At 45.5% G+C, this 24,594-nt stretch overlaps 1 protein-coding gene across 4 annotated transcripts; it reads left to right on the forward strand.

Moving 5' to 3' along the window:
• The first annotated feature begins 1,209 nt into the window (after window positions 1–1,209).
• On the forward strand, window positions 1,210–24,030 carry LOC115163285 (serine/threonine-protein kinase DCLK1). Of its 4 annotated transcripts, none has more exons than XM_029715032.1 (16): window positions 1,210–1,458; window positions 2,062–2,424; window positions 4,983–5,335; window positions 14,560–14,659; window positions 14,785–14,901; window positions 15,065–15,159; window positions 16,418–16,505; window positions 16,973–17,151; window positions 17,530–17,649; window positions 17,911–18,057; window positions 19,759–19,892; window positions 20,005–20,082; window positions 20,903–20,996; window positions 21,087–21,167; window positions 21,262–21,375; window positions 22,879–24,030. In XM_029715032.1, exons 2-16 carry the CDS (start codon window positions 2,064–2,066, stop codon window positions 23,140–23,142), a joined length of 2,325 nt encoding a protein of 774 aa, XP_029570892.1. In that variant the 5' UTR covers window positions 1,210–1,458; window positions 2,062–2,063; the 3' UTR covers window positions 23,143–24,030. The 4 variants fall into 4 exon arrangements, with proteins under 4 accessions (XP_029570892.1, XP_029570894.1, XP_029570891.1 ...); XM_029715031.1 differs by having other exon boundaries at window positions 1,211–1,458; window positions 20,900–20,996; XM_029715033.1 differs by having other exon boundaries at window positions 1,211–1,458; window positions 20,906–20,996.
• The last annotated feature ends 564 nt before the right edge of the window (window positions 24,031–24,594 follow it).

Genomic DNA, 24,594 nt, shown 5'->3' on the forward strand with positions numbered 1-24,594 from the left:
TACTTTGGTGCGAAAAGTCCAGCAGCATCATGTTGTGGGGGTGCTTTGCTACAGGAGGGACTGGTGCACTTCACAAAATAGATGGCATCATGAGGAAGCAAAATTATGTGGATATATTGAAGCAAAATCTCAAGACATCAGTGAGGAAGTTAAAGCTTGGTCACAAATGGGTCTTCCAAATGGACAATGACCCCAAGCATACTTCCAAAGTTGTGGCAAAATGGCTTAAGGACAACAAAGTCAAGGTATTGGAGTGGCCGTCACAAAGCCCTGACCTCAATTCCATAGAAAATGTGTGGGAAGAACTGAAAAAGTGTGTGCGAGCAAGGAGGCCTACAAACCTGACTCAGTTACACCAGCTCTGTCAGGAGGAATGGGCCAAAATTCACCCAACTTATTGTGGGAAGCTTGTGGAAGGCTACTCGAAACATTTGACCCAAGTTAAACGCAATGCTACCAAATACGAATTGAGTGTATGTGTAACAGTGTAGGTTCCGTCCCTCTTTTCGCCCCAACCTGGGCTCGAACCAGGGACCCTTGACGTCACTGATTGAAATGCTATTAGCGCGCACCACCGCTAACTAACTAGCCATTTCACATCGGTTACATATGTCAACTTCTGACCCACTGGGAATGTGATGAAATAAATAACATCTGAAATAAATCATTCTCTCTACTATTTTTCTGACATATCACATTCTTAAAATAAAGTGGATCCTAACTGACCTAAAACAGGGAATTTTTACTAGGATTAAATGTCAGGAATTGTGAAAACTGAGTTTACATGTATTTGGCTGAGGTATATGTAAACTTCCGACTTCAACTGTATATCTGTGTGTGTGTACAGCTTAATCATTATTAGGTTGTTACAGACAGGTTTGGGTTTGGTCATCCTGTGTTTGTGCATGCAGTATAGTACACTACTGCAGACACTGCTAGAAATCCTCCTCAGCACCAGCATACAGATGCCCATGCTGTCTCATGTCTGCTTACCAAACGGCAAACTATTCCCTAGTGCACTAATTTTGTCTATCTGCGTTATGAACAAGCATGTCGCTGAAAAGCCTCGTGTCTGTCAGTGCAGTTAGTGCACTGGGGGACTAGTAGAGTAATGACCGCCTGCGCCACGCCCCTTGTTTCAGCGTATCTAGAGGGGTGGAGAGAATATGAGAGAGAAGGGAGCGTGTTAGCGAGGTGAGATGCTTGGTGCTTCCCTTGGAAGGCCTGCATGTCAATGAGTGACGGCCAAATGGAAATCACTGCTCGAGACAGACACCAGCTGCAGCTTGTGCTGCTCACACTTGCTCAATCACAGAGCAGCAAAGGGGCGGATGCTTCTTCTGCCGCTCAGGCGGGCCATCATACTACACATATCAGCACTGACACAGCCTATTGGAAAGCTGATATATGCAATTGCTAAACACTGACACGGTTGACTGCATCCGACTTCAATTAAAGGTAAGTAGTTATTTGCCCAAAACATGTTTTAATATGCCATAATGTGTTGTTCCGTGTCATTTAACAACAGCTGGGGTTATGTTGTCAAAAATTAATATGATCAAAACAAACGTTACATTTGATTAGAATCACAGTGCCAATTGGGCGGTGGACGAAACTAAAGAGCATGACATGTGTGAGCGTGCTATAGCCTCCAATCAGACGTGTATGTGCCTCAGAAAGAGCTAATATTCAGTGTGTGACAAACTGCCCACACGCAGGAGAATTCTATCTGGCTAGCTAGCAGTACCATCCGTTCAGCACCGCGGAGTTCAATCTGACTACTGCCACCGCTATAGACTACCTGTCAGACTTGCTAGCTGCTAGGAGACCCGACCCTGCGGCGCTGTTCTTTCAGCACCACTGAATGTCGGTCACGATCACAGAGTTCATGCAGAAATCCAATTGATTCTACTCTCTCCAGTAGGCCTATATGACATTCAACTAAAACTAAAGGATGACTTATTTATTCTGCAAAGGAAAATAAGTTGCTTGAGGTTTAAATGTTCTCATCCATAATGTTCCCCTCCCTGATTTGTCTCTTTCTGTGTAACATCACAACAGTCATGGAGCTGGAGCACTTTGACGAGCGGGAGAAAGCCCAGAGAAACACCCGCAGAGGCTCCAGGAACAACGGGCTGCCGAGCCCCACTCACAGCGCCCACTGTAGTCTGTACAGGACCCGGACACTGCAGTCTCTAGCCTCGGAGAAGAAGGCCAAGAAGGTCCGCTTTTATCGCAATGGAGACCGCTACTTCAAAGGGATTGTCTACGCTATTTCCCAGGACAGGTTCCGGTCTATAGACGCCCTGTTGGCCGATCTGACCCGCTCCCTGTCAGATAATGTGAACCTGCCCCAGGGGGTCCGGACCATCTACTCTATCGACGGGACCAAGAGAATATCCGGCATGGAGCAGCTGGAGGAAGGTAAGCTAACCCTTAACCTTAACCCTACCCTAAGGGTTGGGATGAGACAGTATTGAGCAGCTAACCCTAAGGGTTGGGATGAGACAGTATTGAGCAGATAACCCTAAGGGATGGTATGAGACAGTATTGAGCAGCTAAGCCTAAGGGATGGGATGGGACAGTATTGAGCAGCTAACCCTAAGGGATGGGACAGTATTGAGCAGCTAACCCTAAGTGTTGGGACAGTATTGAGCAGCTAACCCTAAGCGATGGGACAGTATTGAGCAGATAACCCTAAGCGATGGGACAGTATTGAGCAGCTAACCCTAAGCGATGGTACAGAATTGAGCAGCTAACCCTAAGGGATGGGACGGTATTGAGCAGCTAACCCTAAGGGAGGGGACAGTATTGAGCAGCTAACCCTAAAGGATGGGACAGTATTGAGCAGCTAACCCTAAAGGAGGGGACAGTATTGAGCAGCTAACCCTAAGGGATGGGACAGTATTGAGCAGCTAACCCTAAAGGAGGGGACGGTATTGAGCAGCTAGCCCTAAGGGAGGGGACAATATTGAGCAGCTAACCCTAAGGGAGGGGACAGTATTGAGCAGCTAACCCTAAGGGAGAGGACAGTATTGAGCAGCTAACCCTAAGGGAGGGGACAATATTGAGCAGCTAACCCTAAGGGATGGGACAGTATTGAGCAGCTAACCCTAAAGGATGGGACGGTATTGAGCAGCTAACCCTAAGCGATGGTACAGAATTGAGCAGCTAACCCTAAAGGAGGGGACGGTATTGAGCAGCTAACCCTAAGGGAGGGGACAATATTGAGCAGCTAACCCTAAGGGAGGGGACAATATTGAGCAGCTAACCCTAAGGGAGGGGACAGTATTGAGCAGCTAACCCTAAGGGAGGGGACAATATTGAGCAGCTAACCCTAAAGGAGGGGACAATATTGAGCAGCTAACCCTAAGGGATGGGACAGTATTGAGCAGCTAACCCTAAGGGATGGGACAGTATTGAGCAGCTAACCCTAAGGGAGGGGACAGTATTGAGCAGCTAACCCTAAGGGAGGGGACAATATTGAGCAGCTAACCCTAAGGGATGGGACAGTATTGAGCAGCTAACCCTAAAGGATGGGACGGTATTGAGCAGCTAACCCTAAGCGATGGTACAGAATTGAGCAGCTAACCCTAAAGGAGGGGACGGTATTGAGCAGCTAACCCTAAGGGAGGGGACAATATTGAGCAGCTAACCCTAAGGGAGGGGACAATATTGAGCAGCTAACCCTAAGGGAGGGGACAGTATTGAGCAGCTAACCCTAAGGGAGGGGACAGTATTGAGCAGCTAACCCTAAGGGAGGGTACAGTATTGAGCAGCTAACCCTAAGGGAGGGGACAGTATTGAGCAGCTAACCCTAAGGGAGGGGACAGTATTGAGCAGCTAACCCTAAGGGAGGGGACAATATTGAGCAGCTAACCCTAAGGGAGGGGACAATATTGAGCAGCTAACCCTAAGGGAGGGGACAGTATTGAGCAGCTAACCCTAAGGGATGGGACAGTATTGAGCAGCTAACCCTAAGGGAGGGGACAATATTGAGCAGCTAACCCTAAGGGAGGGGACAATATTGAGCAGCTAACCCTAAGGGAGGGGACAGTATTGAGCAGCTAACCCTAAGGGAGGGGACCGTATTGAGCAGCTAACCCTAAGGGAGGGGACAGTATTGAGCAGCTAACCCTAAGGGAGGGGACAGTATTGAGCAGCTAACCCTAAGGGATGAGATAGTATTGAGCAGCTAACCCTAAGGGAGGGGACAATATTGAGCAGCTAACCCTAAGGGATGGGATGGGACAGTATTGAGCAGCTAACCCTAAAGGATGGGACCGTATTGAGCAGCTAACCCTAAGGGAGGGGACAGTATTGAGCAGCTAACCCTAAGGGAGGGGACAGTATTGAGCAGATAACCCTAAGGGATGGGATGGGACAGTATTGAGCAGCTAACCCTAAGGGATGGGATGGGGCAGTATTGAGCAGCTAACCCTAAGGGATGGGATGGGACAATATTGAGCAGCTAACCCTAAGGGAGGGGACAGTATTGAGCAGCTAACCCTAAAGGATGGGACCGTATTGAGCAGCTAACCCTAAGGGATGGTACAGTATTGAGCAGCTAACCCTAAGGGAGGGGACAGTATTGAGCAGCTAACCCTAAGGGATGGTACAGTATTGAGCAGCTAACCCTAAGGGAGGGGACAGTATTTAGCAGCTAACCCTAAGGGAGGGGACAGTATTGAGCAGCTAACCCTAAGGGAGGGGACAGTATTGAGCAGCTAACCCTAAGTGTTGGGACAGTAGAAGTCTGAGAACAAAATAAGTTGTGCATTTTTCTAGGTTTCCCACTGTACAATGAGTGACCTGCTCCAGTAGACCTTTGTAGTAGGCATATAGTATATTTCCAATAGGTCTGTAAACTCTATAATCTAAATGTCATAGCTGGTCATTATGTGGTGCATTCAGTGATGTGAGTCTATGGTTGCTGTGACCATGTAGGCCTATCTCTGTCTCTGTCTGTTGCCTACCTGCAGGAGAGAGCTATGTGTGTGGCTCCATAGAGTCATACAAGAAGCTGGACTACACTAAGAATGTCAACCCCAACTGGTCAGTTGGGGTGAAGACAGCTGCGGCTGCCTCTGCACGTGGCCCCCCATCCCTGGGCAGTGCCAAGGCTGGGGCCCCGGAGACCAGGGAGACTAAGGACTTCATTCGGCCCAAACTGGTCACCATCATCCGCAGCGGGGTGAAGCCTCGTAAGGCCATCCGCATCCTCCTCAACAAGAAGACTGCCCACTCCTTTGAACAGGTTCTCTCTGACATCACAGACGCCATCAAGCTGGACTCTGGGGTCGTCAAGAGACTGTACACCGTGGACGGGAAGCTGGTAGGTTATGAATTACGGTTGTACTAGTGAATTTACTGCCTGGTTCTCAGGCTTAGCTTTCCCCACAGACTCAGAGGGATGGGCTATAAGGCAATTAGAGGTAGGTTTCTGGGACTCAGTCTGCTGTGTTATCATCCTTTGTTAACCCAGTCAGTAGGCGTTTCAGGAGCACAGTTTCACTGAGACATTTTCACAATGAATGACCTTTAAATATTTTTGAAGTATAACCTTTATGACCAGATGACTATATGGTTTAAATCCCATGAACACAGACCTTTAATACAGAGTCCTGAATACAGGATTACTAGAGAGAGTAAAAAGGAGAAGTGATTCAGAGAGGCAAGTAGAGTTGGGAATCATGATGTTTAGTTGTGATAGGCCTATTAATAGTCAGTCTCTCCTCTTTTATATTGGTTCTATCAAAGAAACTCTGATGTAGTTTTTCTTTTTTCTCTCCTGGACCGTTTCTATGGTGATCTGGTTGCCTGGGCTGGTTGCTAAGGAACAGCCTCTGCGGCAGAGTGGTGCAGTGGGAATGTTGTCTGCGTGGCTCAGTGTTGCAGAACAGTGTGTATGTCAGTGCTATCGAGGAAGGCTAGAGAATGGTGCAGGGTACTCGTATGGCCCAGATATGACCGGAGATAGTAGCTGTATATTCCATCATCAATATCATGCAGATGAAATGCATTCAGGGATTCATCTGTAGTGTCTGCGGTTCACCCTGTTCATCCGGTTCAGTTTAACTTCACTGTCTCATTAAATAATGATGGTAGAATTAGAAAGTATTGACAAGAGTTCTCCAGTCACACACTTCCGGTTCAATATCATTGTTTCTCCAGTTGATGATTTATGAGGCTAATATGCTCTCTGTGCTACTAAGTGAGACTAATGGATTTCAGGGTTGGGCTATACAGTACAGTTCTATACAGTGGGTAACAGGTTTGGGCTATAAAGTACAGATCTATACAGTGGGTAACAGGGTTGGCTATACAGTACAGTTCTATACAGTGGGTATCAGGGTTGGGCTATACAGTACAGGTCTATATGGTAAGTAACGGGTTTGGGCTATACAATACAGTTCTATACAGTGGATATCAGGGTTGGGCTATACAGTACAGTTCTATACATTGGGTGTCAGGGTTGGGCTATACAGCGTAGCCTAGTGGTTAGAGCGTTGGACTAATAACCGCAAGGTTGCAAGATCGAATCCCCGAGCTGATAAGGTACAAATCTGATGTTCTGCCCCTGAACAAGGCAGTTAACCCACTGTTCCTAGGCCGTCATTGAAAATAAGAATTTGTTTATTTATTTCACCATTATTTAACCAGATATGCAAGTTGAGAACAAGTTCTCATTTACAATTGCGACCTGGCCAAGATAAAGCAAAGCAGTTCGACACATACAACAACACAGAGTTACACATGGAGTAGAACAAACATACAGTCAATAATACAGTAGAAAAATAAGTCTATATACAATGTGAGCAAATGAGGTGAGATAAGGGAGGTAAAGGCAAAAAAGGCCATGGTGGCAAAGTAAATACAATATAGCAAGTAAAACACTGGAATGGTAGATTTGTAGTGGAAGAAAGTGCAAAGTAGAAATAGAAATAATGGGGTGCAAAGGAGCTAAATAAATATAGTAGGGGAAGAAATAGTTGTTTGGGCTAAATTATAGATGGGCTATGTACAGGTGCAGTGATCTGTGAGCTGCTCTGACAGCTGGTGCTTAAAGCTAGTGAGGGAGATAAGTGTTTCCAGTTTCAGAGATTTTTGTAGTTCGTTCCAGTCATTGGCAGCAGAGAACTGGAAGCAGAGACAGCTAAAGGAGGAATTGGCTTTGGGGGTGACCAGAGAGATATACCTGCTGGAGCGCGTGCTACAGGTGGGTGCTGCTATGGTGACCAGTGAGCGGAGATAAGGGGGGACTTTACCTAGCAGGGTCTTGTAGATGACCTGGAGACAGTGGGTTTGGCGACGAGTATGAAGCGAGGGCCAGCCAACGAGAGCGTACTGGTCGCAGTGGTGGGTAGTATATGGGGCTTTGGTGACAAAACGGATGGCACTGTGATAGACTGCATCCAGTTTATTGAGTAGGGTATTGGAGGCTATTTTGTAAATGACATCGCTGAAGTCGAGGATCGGTAGGATGGTCAATTTTACGAGGGTATGTTTGGCAGCATGAGTGAAGGATGCTTTGTTGCGAAATAGGAAGCCAATTCTAGATTTAACTTTGGATTGGATACGTTTAATGTGAGTCTGGAAGGAGAGCTTACAGTCTAACCAGACACCTAGGTATTTGTAGTTGTCCACATATTCTAGGTCAGAACCGTCCAGAGTAGTGATGCTGGACGGGCGGGCAGGTGCAGGCAGCGATCGATTGAAGAGCATGCATTTAGTTTTACTTGTATTTAAGAGCAGTTGGAGGCCACGGAAGGAGAGTTGTATGGCATTGGAGCTCGTCTGGAGGGTTGTTAACACAGTGTCCAAAGAAGGGCCAGAGGTATACAGAATGGTGTCGTCTGCGTAGAGGTGGATCAGAGACTCACCAGCAGCAAGAGCGACATCCTTGATGTATACAGAGAAAAGAGTCGGCCCAAGAATTGAACCCTGTGGCACCCCCATAGAGACTACCAGAGGCCCGGACAACAGTCCATCTGATTTGACACATTGAACTCTATCAGAGAAGTAGTTGGTGAACCAGGCGAGGCAATCATTTGAGAAACCAAGGCTATTGAGTCTGCCGATGAGGATGTGGTGATTGACAGAGTCGAAAGCCTTGGCCAGGTCAATGAATACGGCAGCATAGTATTGTTTCTTATCGATGGCGGTTACGATATCGTTTAGGACCTTGAGCGTGGCTGAGGTGCACCTATGACCAGCTCTGAAACCAGATTGCATAGCGGAGAAGGTGCGGTGGGATTTGAAATGGTCGGTAATCTGTTTGTTGACTTGGCTTTTGAAGACCTTAGAAAGGCAGGGTAGGATAGATATAGGTCTGTAGCAGTTTGGGTCAAGAGTGTCCCCTCCTTTGAAGAGGGGGATGACAGCAGCTGCTTTCCAATCTATGGGAATCTCAGATGACATGAGAGGTTGAACAGGCTAGTAATAGGGGTTGCAACAATTTCGACAGATCATTTTAGAAAGAAAGGGTCCAGATTGTCTAGCCCGGCTGATTTGTAGGGGTCCAGATTTTGCAGCTCTTTCAGAACATCAGCTGACTGGATTTGGGAGAAGGAGAAATGGGGAAGGCTTGGGCAAGTAGCTGTGGGGGGTGCAGTGCTGTTGACCGCGGTAGGGGTAGCCAGGTGGAAAGCATGGCCAGCCGTAGAAAAATGCTTATTGAAATTTTCAATTATAGTGGATTTATCGGAGGTGACAGAGTTTCCTATCCTCAGTGCAGTGGGCAGCTGGGAGGAGGTGTTCTTATTCTCCATGGACTTTACAGTGTCCCATAACTTTTTTGAGTTTGTGTTGCAGGAAGCAAATTTCTGCTTGAAAAAGCTAGCCTTGGCTTTTCTAACTGCCTGTGTATATTGGTTTCTAACTTCCTTGAAAAGTTGCATATCACGGGGGCTGTTCGATGCTAATGCAGAATGCCACAGGATTGTTTTGGTGTTGGTTAAGGGCAGTCATGTCTGGAGAGAACCAAGGGCTATATCTGTTCCTGGTTCTAAATTTCTTGAATGGGGCATGCTTATTTAAGATGGTGAGGAAGGCATTTAAAAAAATAACCAGGCATCCTCTACTGACGGGATGAGGTCAATATCCTTCCAGGATACCTGGGCCAGGTTGATTAGAAAGGCTTGCTCGCTGAAATGTTTCAGGGAGCGTTTGACAGTGATGAGGGGAGGTCATTTGACCGCTGACCCATTACGGATGCAGGCAATGAGGCAGTGATCGCTGAGATCTTGGTTGAAAACAGCAGAGATGTATTTAGAGGGCAAGTTGGTTAGGATGGTATCTATGAGGGTGCCCGTGTTTACGGCTTTGGGGTGGTACCTGGTAGGTTCATTGATAATTTGTGTGAGATTGAGGGCATCAAGCTTAGATTGTAGGATGGCTGGGGTGTTAAGCATGTCCCAGTTTAGGTCACCTAGCAGCACGAGCTCTGAAGATAGATGGGGGGCAATCAGTTCACATATGGTGTCCAGAGAACAGCTGGGGGCAGAGGGTGGTCTATAGCAGGCAGCAACGGTGAGAGACTTGTTTTTAGAGAGATGGATTTTTAAAAGTAGAAGTTCAAATTGTTTGGGTACAGACCTGGATAGTAGGACAGAACTCTGCAGGCTATCTCTGCAGTAGATTGCAACACCGCCCCCTTTGGCCGTTTTATCTTGTCTAAAAATGTTGTAGTTAGGGATGAAGATTTCAGAGTTTTTGGTGGACTTCCTAAGCCAGGATTCAGACACGGCTAGGACATCCGGGTTGGCAGAGTGTGCTAAAGCAGTGAATAAAACAAACTTAGGGAGGAGGCTTCTAATGTTAACATGCATGAAACCAAGGCTATTACGGTTACAGAAGTCATCAAAAGAGAGCGCCTGGGGAATAGGAGTGGAGCTAGGCACTGCAGGGCCTGGTTTCACCTCTACATCACCAGAAGAACAGAGGAGGAGTAGGATAAGGGTACGGCTAAAAGCTATGAGAATTGGTCGTCTATGATGTCCGGAATAGAGAGTAAAAGGAGCAGGTTTCTGGGGGCGATAAAATAGCTTCAAGGTATAATGTACAGACAAAGGTATGGTAGGATGTGAATACAGTGGAGGTAAACCTAGGCATTGAGTGATAATGAGAGAGATATTGTCTCTAGAAACATCATTGAAACCAGAAGATGTCATAGCATGTGTGGGTGGTGGAACTGAAAGGTTGGATAAGGTATAATGAGCAGGGCTAGAGGCTCTACAGTGAAATAAGCCAATAAACACTAACCAGAACAGCAATGGACAAGGCATATTGACATTAAGGAGAGGCATGCTTAGCCGAGTGATCTTAAGGGTCCAGTGACATTCAGACAGCTAGCTGGGCCATAGGTAGCAAGCTGGCAGAAGATGGAGGGATGTCTGTTTTTAGCCACCTCGTGCGTTTCTGTCTGTAGATTAGTGGGGTTCCGTGTGGTAGGGGGGACCAGTCCAAATTGCAAAATAGTTATAGTTGTAGTGGCCCAAGAAAATTGTTCGATAGACCTATTCAGATAGCAGCCGATAAGACAGCTAACGATTAGCGGGCCGCAGATGGGTGTTCAGGTTACGTCGCGACGGAGGGGACAGTTGGATAACTCCCTCGGGCAGATAACGTCGGTAGTCCAGTCGTGAAGGCCCGATGAGGCTCCACATCGGCAGTAAAACGGGTGATTATAGCCCAGGAGTGGCTGATGGAACTCTTCAGCTGGCTAGCTCCGGAATAATTGATGTTAGCTCCAGGACCGACGTTAGCCAATAGTCACTCGGGTAGCAGCTAGCTAGCTGCAAGATCCAGGTGTAAATGTCCAGAGCCTGCGGTAGAAATCCGGGGATATGGAGAGAAAATAGGTCCAGTATGCGCTGGTCTGAGTCGCGCTGTACAAAACTGGCGATAGCTTTTCAAGCTAAGGGATAGCTGATGACCGCCAACCATGGCTAGCTGAACTCCAACATTAGCCAGTGAACTGGCCAACCTCTGGCTAACCTCTGGCTAGCTTCTGTTGTGGATTTCAGATTTGAGGTAAATAATACTTTTTTTTGTAATTGGTGAGGTGGGTTGCAGGAGATAGTTTTGAGGTTGAGTTTTTAGAAAAAAATATATAAAAAGATATGTGAAGAAAATATGTAAATATATATATATACACGGGACACAACAAGAGGAGGACAAAGGACGTCTGACTGCTATGCCATCTTGGAAAGATTAGGCTCTTAACTGACTTGCCTAGTTAAATAAAGGTTAAAAGAATAAAAAATATCAGGGTTGGGCTATACAGTACAGTTCTATACAGTGGGTAACAGGGTTGGGCTATACAGTACAGTTCTATACAGTGGGTATCAGGGTTGGGCTATACAGTACATTTCTATACAATGGGTAACAAGTTTGGGCTATAGAGTACAGTTCTATACAATGGGTAACAGGGTTGGGCTATACAGTACAGTTCTATACAGTGGGTATCAGGGTTGGGCTATACAGTACAGTTCTATACAGTGGGTATCAGGGTTGGGCTATAGAGTACAGTTCTATACAGTGGGTATCAGGGTTGGGCTATACTGTACAGTTCTATACAGTGAGTAACACGTTTGGGCTATAGAGTACAGTTCTATACAGTGAGTAACAAGTTTGGGCTATACAGTACAGTTCTATACAGTGGGTATCAGGGTTGGGCTATACAGTACAGTTCTATACAGTGGGTAACAGGGTTGGGCTACACAGTACAGTTCTATACAGTGAGTAACAAGTTTGGGCTATACAGTACAGTTCTATACAGTGGGTATCAGGGTTGGGCTATACAGTACAGTTCTATACAGTGGGTATCAGGGTTGGGCTATACAGTACAGTTCTATACAGTGGGTATCAGGGTTGGGTTATACAGTACAGTTCTATACAGTGAGTAACAAGTTTGGGCTATACAGTACAGTTCTATACAGTGGGTATCAGGGTTGGCCTACACAGTACAGTTCTATACAGTGGGAAACAGGGTTGGGCTATAGAGTACAGTTCTATACAGTGGGTAACAGGGTTGGGCTACACAGTACAGTTCTATACAGTGGGTAACAGGGTTGAGCTATAGAGTGCAGTTCTATGCAGTGGGTAACAGGGTTGGGCTATAGAGTACAGTTCTATACATTTAGTAACATGGTAGGGCTATAGAGTACAGTTCTATACAGTGGGTATCAGGGTTGGGCTATAGAGTACAGTTCTATACAGTGGGTATCAGGGTTGGACCGTTCAGTACAGTTCTATACAGTGGGTATCAGGGTTGGGCTATACAGTACAGTTCTATACTGTGGCTATCAGGGTTGGGCTTTACAGTACAGTTCTATACAGTGGTTAAAAAGGTTGGGCTATAGAGTACAGTTCTATACAGTGGGTTTCAGGGTTGGACCATACAGTACAGTTCTATACAGTGGGTATAAGTGTTGGGCTATACAGTACAGTTCATAACAGTGAGAAACAAGTTCGGGCTACAGAGTACAGTTCTATACAGTGGGTAACAGGGTTGGGCTATAGAGTACAGTTCTATTCAGTGGGTATCAGGGTTAGACCATACAGTACAGTTCTATACATTTAGTAACATGGTAGGGCTATAGAGTACAGTTCTATACAGTGGGTATCAGGGTTGGACCATACAGTACAGTTCTATACATTTAGTAACATGGTAGGGCTATAGAGTACAGTTCTATACAGTGGGTATCAGGGTTGGGCTACACTGTACAGTTCTACACAGTAGGTATCAGGTTTGGGCTTGGCAACTATGTGATCTGCAACTATCTGACTCGTGTTTCACTGTTTGGCATGTGTTTGTGTGCCTGTTTACCTTGACTTGGCCTCTGATTGGTGATTGTGCAATCAATCGGCAGACACACACAAACTCACAGACATATACCCCCCCACACACACGCGCCCGCGCCTCACAGCTGTGGTAGAGATGTCACTGTTGCATGAGGCTTATTATCTGTTGATGTTTGGCTTCAGCACCTCTCGTCTTCTAACATGGATGGACAGGTCAGATGATGCTGTTGTGTAATTACTGTTAGAACTGTGTTATTGCTTTATTACTGTGCTATTACTGCACAGTAAAGCAACAGCTGTCGACAATGTGCCATTTAAAGGCAATTTCTAATTGAGCCGACATATACAGTGTTTACCACAAATGCAATATCTGCAAGCATGGTGATGTGGCATTTAAAAACCTAATTGTTGACAGTGTTATACAGATTGAATCCCAGCCTTGCACTAATTTGTTTTCTGAACATCAGCTGTGAAGTTGACCTGTTGATGTGATCTGTCTGAGGTGAAAATACAACAACTTGCAGCTGAGAACACTGGACTAACGTGAGTAGTGTCAGCAGAGTGGTGAATGCTGCGTTGCTTCATGTAGTGTAGTGTTGCAAAGTGTCTGACTCCACAGTAACTGTGGGTTAGGGAGCTGCTACAGAACAGTAATGGAGCGACGTACAGTTGTGCTGACTTCCCATCTGAAGCCATTCATAATTCATGTCCTCCACTTGCAGCTGCAGGTTATGTCCCAAATGACACCCTATTCCCAATATAGTGCAGTACTTTCCATTTGGGATGCAGTTGTAGTAATATAGCAGCCAGCTGGAACTTCTCAGCGCTTCATAAACACCCAGTGTGATTTACATCCTGGTTATAAGCTCATTTCAGACATTGATTAGTGTTACTGCAGAGTTACATTGACATTCTGTTACTGATTGCTACTGTAATCATATTCAACCTGATGACTACTTGTACATGTTATTGATATGAACACATTCCCTCTCCCCTCCACACACATCTCTGATAATGGACATTCCAGCTTGACATACTGTAGCAGTCTGTCTAATGTCTCTCAATAATGAATGAACAGATCTAAGACAGATACTAGCCTTTCTCTGAAACAGCTTGTCAGTAGCCTGAAACAGCTTGCCAATAGCCTTTCTTTAAAACATTACATTTAAGTAATTTAGCAGACACTCTTAATTGGGTTTAAGTGACTTGCTTAAGGGCACATCAACTGATTTTTCAGCTAGTCTGCTCCGGGATTTGAACCAGCAACCTTTTGGTTAATGGCCAAATGCTGTTATCCACCCTACAGCCTGTCAGTAGCTTGTTTCTTGTATAGTCTGTCAGTATCTTGTTTCTGAAAAAGTCTGTCTCTGAAACCACCTGTCTCTGGAAAAGCCTGTCTCTGAGTGGGAGGCATTTCATTCCAGTGGTAATGTTGTAGCTATGAGTCAGTATTTTCTTGTACATGCATTAAGGCTGTAGGCCTATATGACTGTATGGGAGGAGGAAGGAGGAGAAGGCAGGGAGGGTGAAGACGGGGAGCAGGAAAGGAGGTGGGGAGGGGGGATCAGGGAGAGAGGAGAAGGGATATGGGGGAGGGGTGAGGAGGTGGGAGAAGTGGGGAGTGGAGAGAGAGGAGAGGGTGAGGCTGGGAGGGGGAGAGTTGGTGAGGAGAGGGGGTGAAGACTAGTTGTTTGTGGTGTCCTTGTTCCAGGTGACTGACAGTGTCTAGCTTTAACCCTAATTCTGTTCCAGGTGACATGCCTTCAGGACTTCTTTGGTGACGATGACATCTTTATGGCCTGTGGTCCAGAGAAGTTTCGCTACCAAGATGACTTCCTCTTAGATGAGAGTGGTGAGATAATTATAATAACAGTACCATAACATTTAAATTAGAATGTCATTGGAGTAATTAGTGTGTGTGCGTACTGTAGATTTTTATGTGTTTGTGTGGTATCTGACTGTGTCCTCTCCCTCCAGAGTGTAGGGTGGTGAAGTCGACGTCATACGGTCGGATCTCCTCTCTGCTGGGACGCTACTCACCCAGAGGAGGAGGCTCTCCCAGAGGAGGAGGCTCACGCCGAAGCTCAGGCTCAGGTATGGCCCTGTGAGTGTGTATGTGTTTTTGTGCGTGCGTGCATAAGTAATTAATCTGCAGAATCAACAACTTTTTTAGCAATGTATTTGTCCTTCTTATCAGCAGCCAACTGAGTGAGGAGTGTTTTTCTCTAACCTCTAACCTCTTGTGTCTGTACTGTAGCCAATGGGACGGTAGGCAGTCAGCTGTCGACTCCTCGATCTGGGAAGTCCCCCAGCCCCTCGCCTACCAGTCCTGCAAGCCTCCGACGACACAGGGTAGGACCACACAATGCGTTACTAATATAACCACACCACTTTAACATAGGCCTAGATTCAATCAGATCAAGTGTTAACCGGCGATAGCTGACATCACATAGCTAATGTTTTGGGCGGTGTCGGAGGTATAACTGCATTGGAGCTGTCAAATCGGTGAGCTGCTGCTCTTGATCATTGTCACAAAGTCACACCCGTCCCACTCCCATTAGAAGTTCAGAATGAGAAAGTGTAGTCTATAGCCTACAATTTGAAAATCATTAAACAAAATAATGAGGATTTCTATCAGCCTAATCAAGGTATAGATTACATGTCACATTCCAGTGTTTGAACTTGTAAACAAGGCTGCATGGGATTTCTCTTAATGCGACTCTGTGCAGCCAATGGCATTGTTTGCTTTAGGTATAATTCCAGGAGCTTGTGGATTTCACAGCTCTAAAGCAGTTCTACCTCTGACACCGCCAAAACAAAGCTATGTGGATGTCGGCTAAAATGGATCTGATTGAACAGAGTCCATAGCCTCCAATAGATGGTCCCCTGTAGATAGTCACCTATAGACATTCCCTATATTTATATGGTCCCCTATAGACATTCCCTATATTTATATGGTCACCTATAGACATTCCCTATATTTAGTCCCCCATAGACAGCCCCCTATATATATAGTTCCCTATTAACCTTTATTTAACTAGGCAAGTCAGTTAAGAACAAATTCTTATTTACAATGACAGCCTAGGAACAGTGGGTTAATTGCCTTGTTCAGGGGCAGAACAACAGATTTTTACATTGTCAGCTCGGGGATTTGATCTCGCAATCTTTCAGTTACTGGCCCAACACTCTAACCACTAGGCTACCTGCTGCCCCCTATATATAGTCCCCCATAGATGGCCCCCTATAGATAGGCCCCTATATATAGTCCCCTATTGATAGCCCCTATATATAGCCCCCTTTAGATAGTCCCCTATATGTAGTCCCCTGTTGATAGTCCCCTATATATAATCCCCTATATATAGTCCCCTATTGATAGCCCCTATATATAGCCCCCTTTAGATAGTCCCTTATATGTAGTCCCCTGTTGATAGTCCCCTATATATAATCCCCTATTGATAGTCCCCTATTTATAGTCCCCTATATATAGTCCCCCATAGATGGCCCCCTATATATAGTCCCCTTTAGGTAGTCCCCTATAGATAGTCTATAGATGCCCAAACTGTCAACATCCATGTGTTCAAAAAGCATTTATGATCTCTCCGTGCCTCAGGGGTCCCAACACAGTGGCTCATCCCTGTCTCTAGCCTCCACCAAGGTGTGTAGCTCCATGGATGAGGGAGACGGAGCAGGAAGTGAAGGTAGTTGAGAGGACGTACTGTATACATGTTTAAGGGCAGCTTTTCCATTGAGCATGCTCTAGAAGGCATTGGTTGTGTCCCAAATTGCAGCCTATTCCCTTTATAGTGAACTGTTTTGACCAGTGCAGAAAAAGTCAGTAAACAAAGTAAGTAAAAGTAGTGCACTGTATAGGGGACAGGGTGCCTATTGTACAGAGACTTAGGCCTAAATGCAATCCTTATCGCGGAAGTTCAGCGCTATAGCGTTACTGACATTTAAAGGCAATGTTCCCACGTTCGAGGAGACTGAATTTACGGTAAATGCTGCATTTGTCGGCTCAATTGGAAATTACTTTTACATTTATATCGGGCTATAGCGCTGATCTTCCGCCATACTGATTGAATCTAGCTCTTATTAATCTGTGGAATGTGGAATGGAGAGTGCAGTAGCAGACATGACCGTCTCTCCTGCTTGCCTGGTTTGATAGCGGAGCTGAACCTGCTGAGTGATGAATGTCCCTCAGTCCCTCCGTCCATCGCTGAGAGGTACAAGGTGGGGAGGACTTTAGGTGACGGTACCTTTGCTGTGGTCAGAGAGTGTGTGGAGAGATGTACCGGCAGAGAATACGCCCTGAAGATCATCAACAAAGTCAAATGTCGGGGAAAGGTGAGAACTACTCCTGTCTCGGCCCAGTTATACCGAAAGCTACAAAGTATTAGGGAATCGCAGAGCTCTCTTTTTGTGGGTGTATCTTCGAAATATGTCACATTCGCTAATAGCCTATCCAGCAGGATGTCAAAGCTAGCTAGTGAGACCCTACCTCTTCCGATCGGTTGTCGAGCTCAGCTCATAGTAGCTGAAAGTTAAGTCACTGAATGTTTCCTCATGTCTTCTCCCCCTATTGAAAATGACTGCAGGGTCTCCAGTAGTTTGATAGTAGTAGTAGTAGTAGTAGTAGTATTCTATTATTATTACCTGCACTGCAGTACTATTAAGCTACTATTAACATCTGTAACCTGACCGTTCCTTGATGTTATTCCCCAGGAACACATGATCCAGAACGAGGTGTCCATCCTCCGTCGTGTCAAACATCCCAACATTGTCCTGCTGATCGAGGAAATGGACACCTACAGCGAGCTCTACCTGGTCATGGAGCTGGTCAAGGTGAGTTGACAGAACAGTTAGACGAACAGAATAGATTTGGAGACGGTTTAGAGAGGGAAACAGAGAGGAAAGGGCACAGACAGTCGGCTGATTGGTCCGGAGCTTAGACCGCTACACCAGACTCGGACAAGCTGGTCAAGATGAGCTGTACCTGGTCAGGTGTTTCATAGATTACACCCTGTTATGGATGGAGTCATGCAGGTCAACACTGTTCATTACAACTCTTCGTGTTGTGAGGTGTAATGTGTGTATGGTCCACAGGGGGGTGACCTATTTGATTCCATCACCTCCTCTAATAAATACACAGAGAGAGATGCAAGTGGGATGATTTATAACCTGGCCAGTGCCATCAAGTACCTGCACAGCCTCAACATCGTGCACAGAGACATCAAACCTGAGAACCTGCTGGTGAGTGTGTGTGTGTACATGTTTTTTTTGTGTGTTTGTTTATTTATGTATATACACTACCAGTCAAACGTTTTAGAATACCTACTCATTCAAGGGTTTTTCTTTATTTTTATATTGTAGAATAATAGTGAAGACATCAAAACTATGAAAAAACACATTTGGAATCATGTAGTAACCAAAAAAGTGTTAAACAAATCAAAATATGTTATATTTGAGATTCTTCATTGTAGCCACCCTTTGCCTTGATGACAGCTTTGCACACTCTTGGCATTCTCTCAACCAGCTTCACCTGGAATGATTTTCCAATGGTCTTGAAGGAGTTCCCACATATACTGAGCACTTAGCTGCTTTTCCTTCACTCTGCGGTCCGACTCATCACAAACCATCTCAATTTGGTTGAGGTCGGGTGATTGTGGAGGCCAGGTCATCTGATGCAGCACTCCATCACTCTCCTTCTTGGTAAAATAGCCCTTATGCAGCCTGGAGGTGTGTTGGCTCATTGTCCTGTTGAAAAACAAATGATAGTCCCACTAAGCCCAAACCAGATGGGATGGCCTTTTGCTGCAGAATGCTGTGGTAGCCATGCTGGTTAAGTGTGCCTTGAAGTCTATATAAATCACAGACAGTGTCACCAGCAAAGCACCCCCAGACCATAACACCTCCTCCTCCATGCTTTACGGTGGGAAATACACATGTGGAGATCATCCGCTCACACACACCGCATCTCACAAAGACATGAACCAAAAATCTCCAATTTGGACTCCAGACCAAAGGACAAATTTCCACCGGTCTAATCTCCATTGCTCATGTTTCTTGGCCCAAGCAAGTCTCTTCTTCTTAATGTTGTCCTTTAGTAGTGGTTTCTTTGCAGCAATTCGACCATGAAGGCCTGATTCATACAGTCTCCTCTGAACAGTTGATGTTGAGATGTGTCTGTTGAACTCTGTGAAGCAGACTGGTAACTCTAATGAACTTATACTCTGCAGCAGAGGTAACACTGGGTCTTCCTTTCCTGGGCGGTCTTCATGAGAGCCAGTTTCATCATAATCGCACTTGATGGTTTTTGCGACTGCATTTGAAGAAACTTGAAAAGTTCTTGTTTCCATATTGACTGACCTTCATGTCTTAAATTAATGATGGACTGTCATTTCCCCTTGCTTATTTGAGCTGTTCTTGCCATAATATGGACTTGGTCTTTTACCAAATAGGGCTATCTTCTGTATACCCCCCCCCCCCCCCACACACACACACACACCTTGTCACAACACAACTGATTGGCTGAAACGCATTGAGAAGGAAAGAAATTCCACAAATTAACTTTAAAAAAGGCACACCTGTTAATTGAATTGCATTCCAGGTGTCTACCTCATGAAGATAGTTGGGAGAATGCCAAGAGTGTGCAAAGCTGTCATCATGTCAAAGGGTGGCTATTTGAAGAATCTCAAATATAAAATATATTTTAATTTGTTTAACATACAATGTAGAACATAGTAAAAATAAAGAAAAACCCTTGAATGAGTAAAACTATATATAGCCGGGTTTCAATGCAAGGTGTGGTATAATGTAATGCGGCACAACATTCAATGCACCTTTTAAACGCCTGACGTTCTGGAAGATCGCATTTATGGTAAACGCTACACATGTCGACTCAACCATGAATTACTTTTAAAAGTCCGGCCTATGCTTCACTGTGTGTCCCAGGTGTATGAGCATCCGGATGGTAGTAAGTCTCTGAAGTTGGGAGACTTTGGCTTGGCTAGCCTGGTGGATGGACTCCTCTACCTGGTCTGTGGCACCCCCACCTATGTAGCACCTGAGATCATCGCTGAGACAGGGTACGTCTTATGTGTGACAGGTGTGTGACAAGGGTTTGTGTGTTGTCCTCTGACAGGCATGTGTATTCTCATCTGACAGGTGTGTGTGTGTGTGTGTGTTGTCCCCTGGCAGGTACGGGCTGAAGGTTGATATCTGGGCAGCTGGAGTAATCACATACATCCTGCTGTGTGGCTACCCTCCCTTCAGTGGGTCTGTGCTGCTCTATGATACCTAGCTAGACAATACCATTATAACCCTTCAGTGGGTCTGTGCTGCTCTATGATACCTAGCTAGACAATACCATTATAACCCTTCAGTGGGTCTGTGCTGCTCTATGATACCTAGCTAGACAATACCATTATAACCCTTCAGTGGGTCTGTGCTGCTCTATGATACCTAGCTAGACAATACCATTATAACCCTTCAGTGGGTCTGTGCTGCTCTATGATACCTAGCTAGACAATACCATTATAACCCTTCAGTGGGTCTGTGCTGCTCTATGATACCTAGCTAGACAATACCATTATAACCCTTCAGTGGGTCTGTGCTGCTCTATGATACCTAGCTAGACAATACCATTATAACCCTTCAGTGGGTCTGTGCTGCTCTATGATACCTAGCTAGACAATACCATTATAACCCTTCAGTGGGTCTGTGCTGCTCTATGATACCTAGCTAGACAATACCATTATAACCCTTCAGTGGGTCTGTGCTGCTCTATGATACCTAGCTAGACAATACCATTATAACCCTTCAGTGGGTCATAGGCCGGGATTCAATCCCAGGCACTCTCTAGCTCAATGCACTAGACTACCGACAATAAGCTGTTTAAAGGCATTTTCCCAGACATTTGCGGAGATCACATTCATAGTAAAAGCTTCTCATGTTGGCTGAAGCGTAAATCACCTTTTAAATTCAGTTTTAGTCTGCTGCGTTATAACGCGCCTTGCATTGAATCCCGGCCATAGTATTTCAGCATACCCAGATAGACGATAATGACATGAGACTTGCTGTTGTTTTTGTCAAGGAGCAGTGAGGACCAGGAGATTCTGTTGGACCAGATTCTAACGGGACAACTAGACTTCCCTTCACCGTCCTGGGACAACGTGTCTGTCACTGCTAAGGTTGGTCTGTGGTTTAGTCCCTTCACTTAGTGACAAAAAAATGTTAATTGAAAAAAAAAATAAACAAGTTGTTTGATTGATTTTCTGTAGGAGCTGATCACAGGGATGCTGCAGGTGAAGGTGGAACAGAGATACACAGCTCTGCTGGTTCTGGATCACCCCTGGGTCAATGTGAGTAACTAGAACTTAGTACATAGAACGTGTGTGTGTGTGTGTGTGTGTGTGTGTGTGTGTGTTGGTTGACCAGGTTCTGTTTGCGTTCCAGGATGATGGGCGATTAGTGAACGACCAGCAGCTGTCTGTAGCTGGGAAGATTAAGAAACACTTCAACACTGGTCCTAAAGCCTGCAGCACCACTGCTGGAGTGTCTGTTATCACAGTAAGGATCCATCTTAGTCATTCTTACTCAAATCAAATGTATTTCTCACATACACATGGTTAGCAGGTGTTAATGCGAGTGTAGCGAAATGCTTGTGCTTCTAGTTCCGACCATGCAGTAATATCTAACAAGTAATCTAATCTAACAATTTCACATCAGCTACCTTATACACACAAGTGTAAAGGAATGAATAAGAATATGTACATAAAAATATATGAATGAGCGATGGCCGAAAAGCATAGGCAAGATGCAGTAGATGGTATATAGTACAGTATATACATATGAGATGAGTAATGTATGGTATGTAAACATTATATAAAGTGGCATTATTAAAGTGGCTTGAGATTTGAGTCAGTATGTTGGCAGCAGCCACTCAATGTTAGTGATGGCTGTTTAACAGTCTGATGGCCTTGAGACAGAAGCTGTTTTTCAGTCTCTCGGTCCCCGCTTTGATGCACCTGTACTGACTTCGCCTTCTGGATGATAGCGGGGTGAACAGGCAGTGGCTTGGGTGGTTGTTGTCCTTGATGATCTTTTTGGCCTTCCTGTGACATCAGGTGGTATAGGTGTCCTGGAGGGCAGGTAGTTTGCCCCCGGCGATGTGTTGGGCAGACCTCACTACCCTCTGGAGAGCCTTACGGTTGTGGACGGAGCAGTTGCCGTACCAGGGGGTGTTACAGCCCGACAGGATGCTCTCGATTGTGCATCTGTAAAAGTTTGTGAGTGTTTTTTGTGACAAGCCGAATTTCTTCAGCCTCCTGAGGTTGAGGTGCTGCTGCGCCTTCTTCACCACGCTGTCTGTATGGGTGGACCATTTCAGTTTGTCCGTGATGTGTACGCCGAGGAACTTAAAACTTTCCACCTTCTCCACTACTGTCCCGCCGATGTGGATAGGGGGCTGCTCCCTCTGCTGTTTCCTGAAGTCCACGATCATCTCCTTTGTTTTGTTGACATTGAGTGTGAGGTTATTTTCCTGACACCACACTCCGAGGGCCCTCACCTCCTCCCTGTAGGCCATCTCGTCGTTGTTGGTAATCAAGCCTACCACTGTAGTGTCGTCTGCAAACTTGATGATTGAGTTGGAGGTGTACATGGCCACGCAGTCAAGGGTGAACAGGGAGTACAGGAGAGGGCTGAGTGTTGAGGATCAGCGAGGTGGAGATGTTGTAACCTACCATCACCAAGACTGTGTAGGTGTTTAGGACTGTTCAGAATGTGTACAGCCCAAAACATTAGGTTCCTCACATGTAACTCTGACATCTAATGCATGTCCTCTTCTACCTCATCTCCCTCTCTCTACCTCTCTCCCTCTTCTCTCTTTCTCTGCCTCTCTCCTCGCTCCTGATTCTCTCTCTTTGCCCCTCTCTCCCCCTATCTCTCTCTCTTTGTTCTCTCTCTCTCTCTTTGTTCTCTCTCTCTCTCTCCTCTCGCTCCCGCCTTCTCTCTCCCTCTCTCTTCTCTCCTTCCTCTCTCATCTTTCCCTCTCTCCTCTCTCCCTTTCAGACCACCCCTCTTGATAAGGAACGGAAGGTTTTCAGACTAAGACACCAGCAGGATGTGAGATTGAAGCCCCGCCCCCGCCTCCAGCCCCATCCCCAACCAACTGGCTTCCCCACTAGCGCCAGCCAAAGCTCCACCCACAGCTCCAACAACCCTGCCCTTTCTCCCGCTGACTTCACTTCAGAGTCAGACGATTACTCCCCCAGCCCCTCCCCCACCTCCCCTAGCTCCGCTGACACCGTCCGCTCCCCCACCTCCCCCTTCTAGACTTCTAGACCCCGAGGGAAGAGAGAGGGGAGAGGAGGATGGAAAGAGAACGAGGAAGGACAGGGGGCACGTATCCCTGTACTAACACTAACCCATGACCCTGTATTCACGACGACAGTCTGTCAAGATGTCTGCCAATTACTTAAACATTGATTTGCCATTCCGACTACATTGTCAGATTGTAAGATGCACTGGGGTCAGAGCCATACACAGAAATCAGTTAGGGTTAAAGGTTAGAGGTTAGGGTCAAGGTTAAAGGTGTATTCTGGATGGGTTCTGCTCTGGCCCTGAGATGTTACTAAGGCAGAGAATCTGTATATGCTTATCTTTTCTAAGACACCACACAGACATACAGAAGTTAAGCCTTTTTTCAGCAAACACTAACTACTCGTCTGCTGAAGTCCCCTGGTGTTGGGAGATGAGTACTGCAGGGCAACCAACCTGCTAACACAACAGCTATGTAAACCTACAGATCAAAATCTTCCATTTAACTTGACGGGACCTCATACGCCCTGAATAGGGCATGTTAAGTATTTCTGTGATTAAACATACATTTTGAAAAATAATAATGATAATAGTAATGACTTTGGGTCCTTGAAAAGCGCAATATAAATTAAAAAACATGTATTATTCATTTTGAAAATGTATGCATCCAGTCAGTTATCTATTTCAGTGAAGTGATATAGCATCCAATTCATTACAACTTGTTCAGTTAATTCTGTAGAAAAACACTTCCAAGTGAAAAGATGTCATCTCAGATTCAGAACATTCAATAAGACATGCTGTATGACACCTGTAATGTGAAGATATAATGTATGTATACTGAACAAAAATATAAACACCACATGTTAAGTGTTGGTCCCATGTTTCATGAGCTGAAATAAAAGATCACAGACATTTTCTATACGCATAAAAAGCTTATTTCTCGAAAATGTTGTTGCCAAATTTGTTTACATCCCTGTTAGTGAACATTTATCCTTTGCCAAGATAATCCATCCACCTGACAGGTGTGGCATATCAAGAAGCCGATTAAACCGCATGATCATTATACAGGCACACCTTGTGCTGGGGACAATAAAAGGCCACTCCTAAATGTGCAGTTTTGTCATACAACACAATGCCACAGATGGCTCAAGTTGATGGAGCGTGCAATTGGCATGCTGACTGCAGGAATGTCCACCAGAGCTGTTGCCAGATAATTGAATATTCATTTCTCTACAATAAGATGCCTCCAATGTCGTTTTAGAGAATTTGGCAGTACGTCCAACCGGACTCACAACCGCAGACCACGTGTAACCATGCCAGTCCAGGACCTCCACATACGGCTTCTTCACCTGCGGGATCATCTGAGACCAGCTGATGAAACTGAGGAGTATTTCTGTTTATAATAAAGCCCTTTTGTAGGGAAAAACTCATTCTGATTGTCTGGGCCTTGCTCCCCAGTGGGTGGGC

The sequence above is a fragment of the Salmo trutta genome, chromosome 26 (genome assembly GCF_901001165.1).
Source record: "Salmo trutta chromosome 26, fSalTru1.1, whole genome shotgun sequence".
NCBI lineage: Eukaryota > Metazoa > Chordata > Actinopteri > Salmoniformes > Salmonidae > Salmo > Salmo trutta.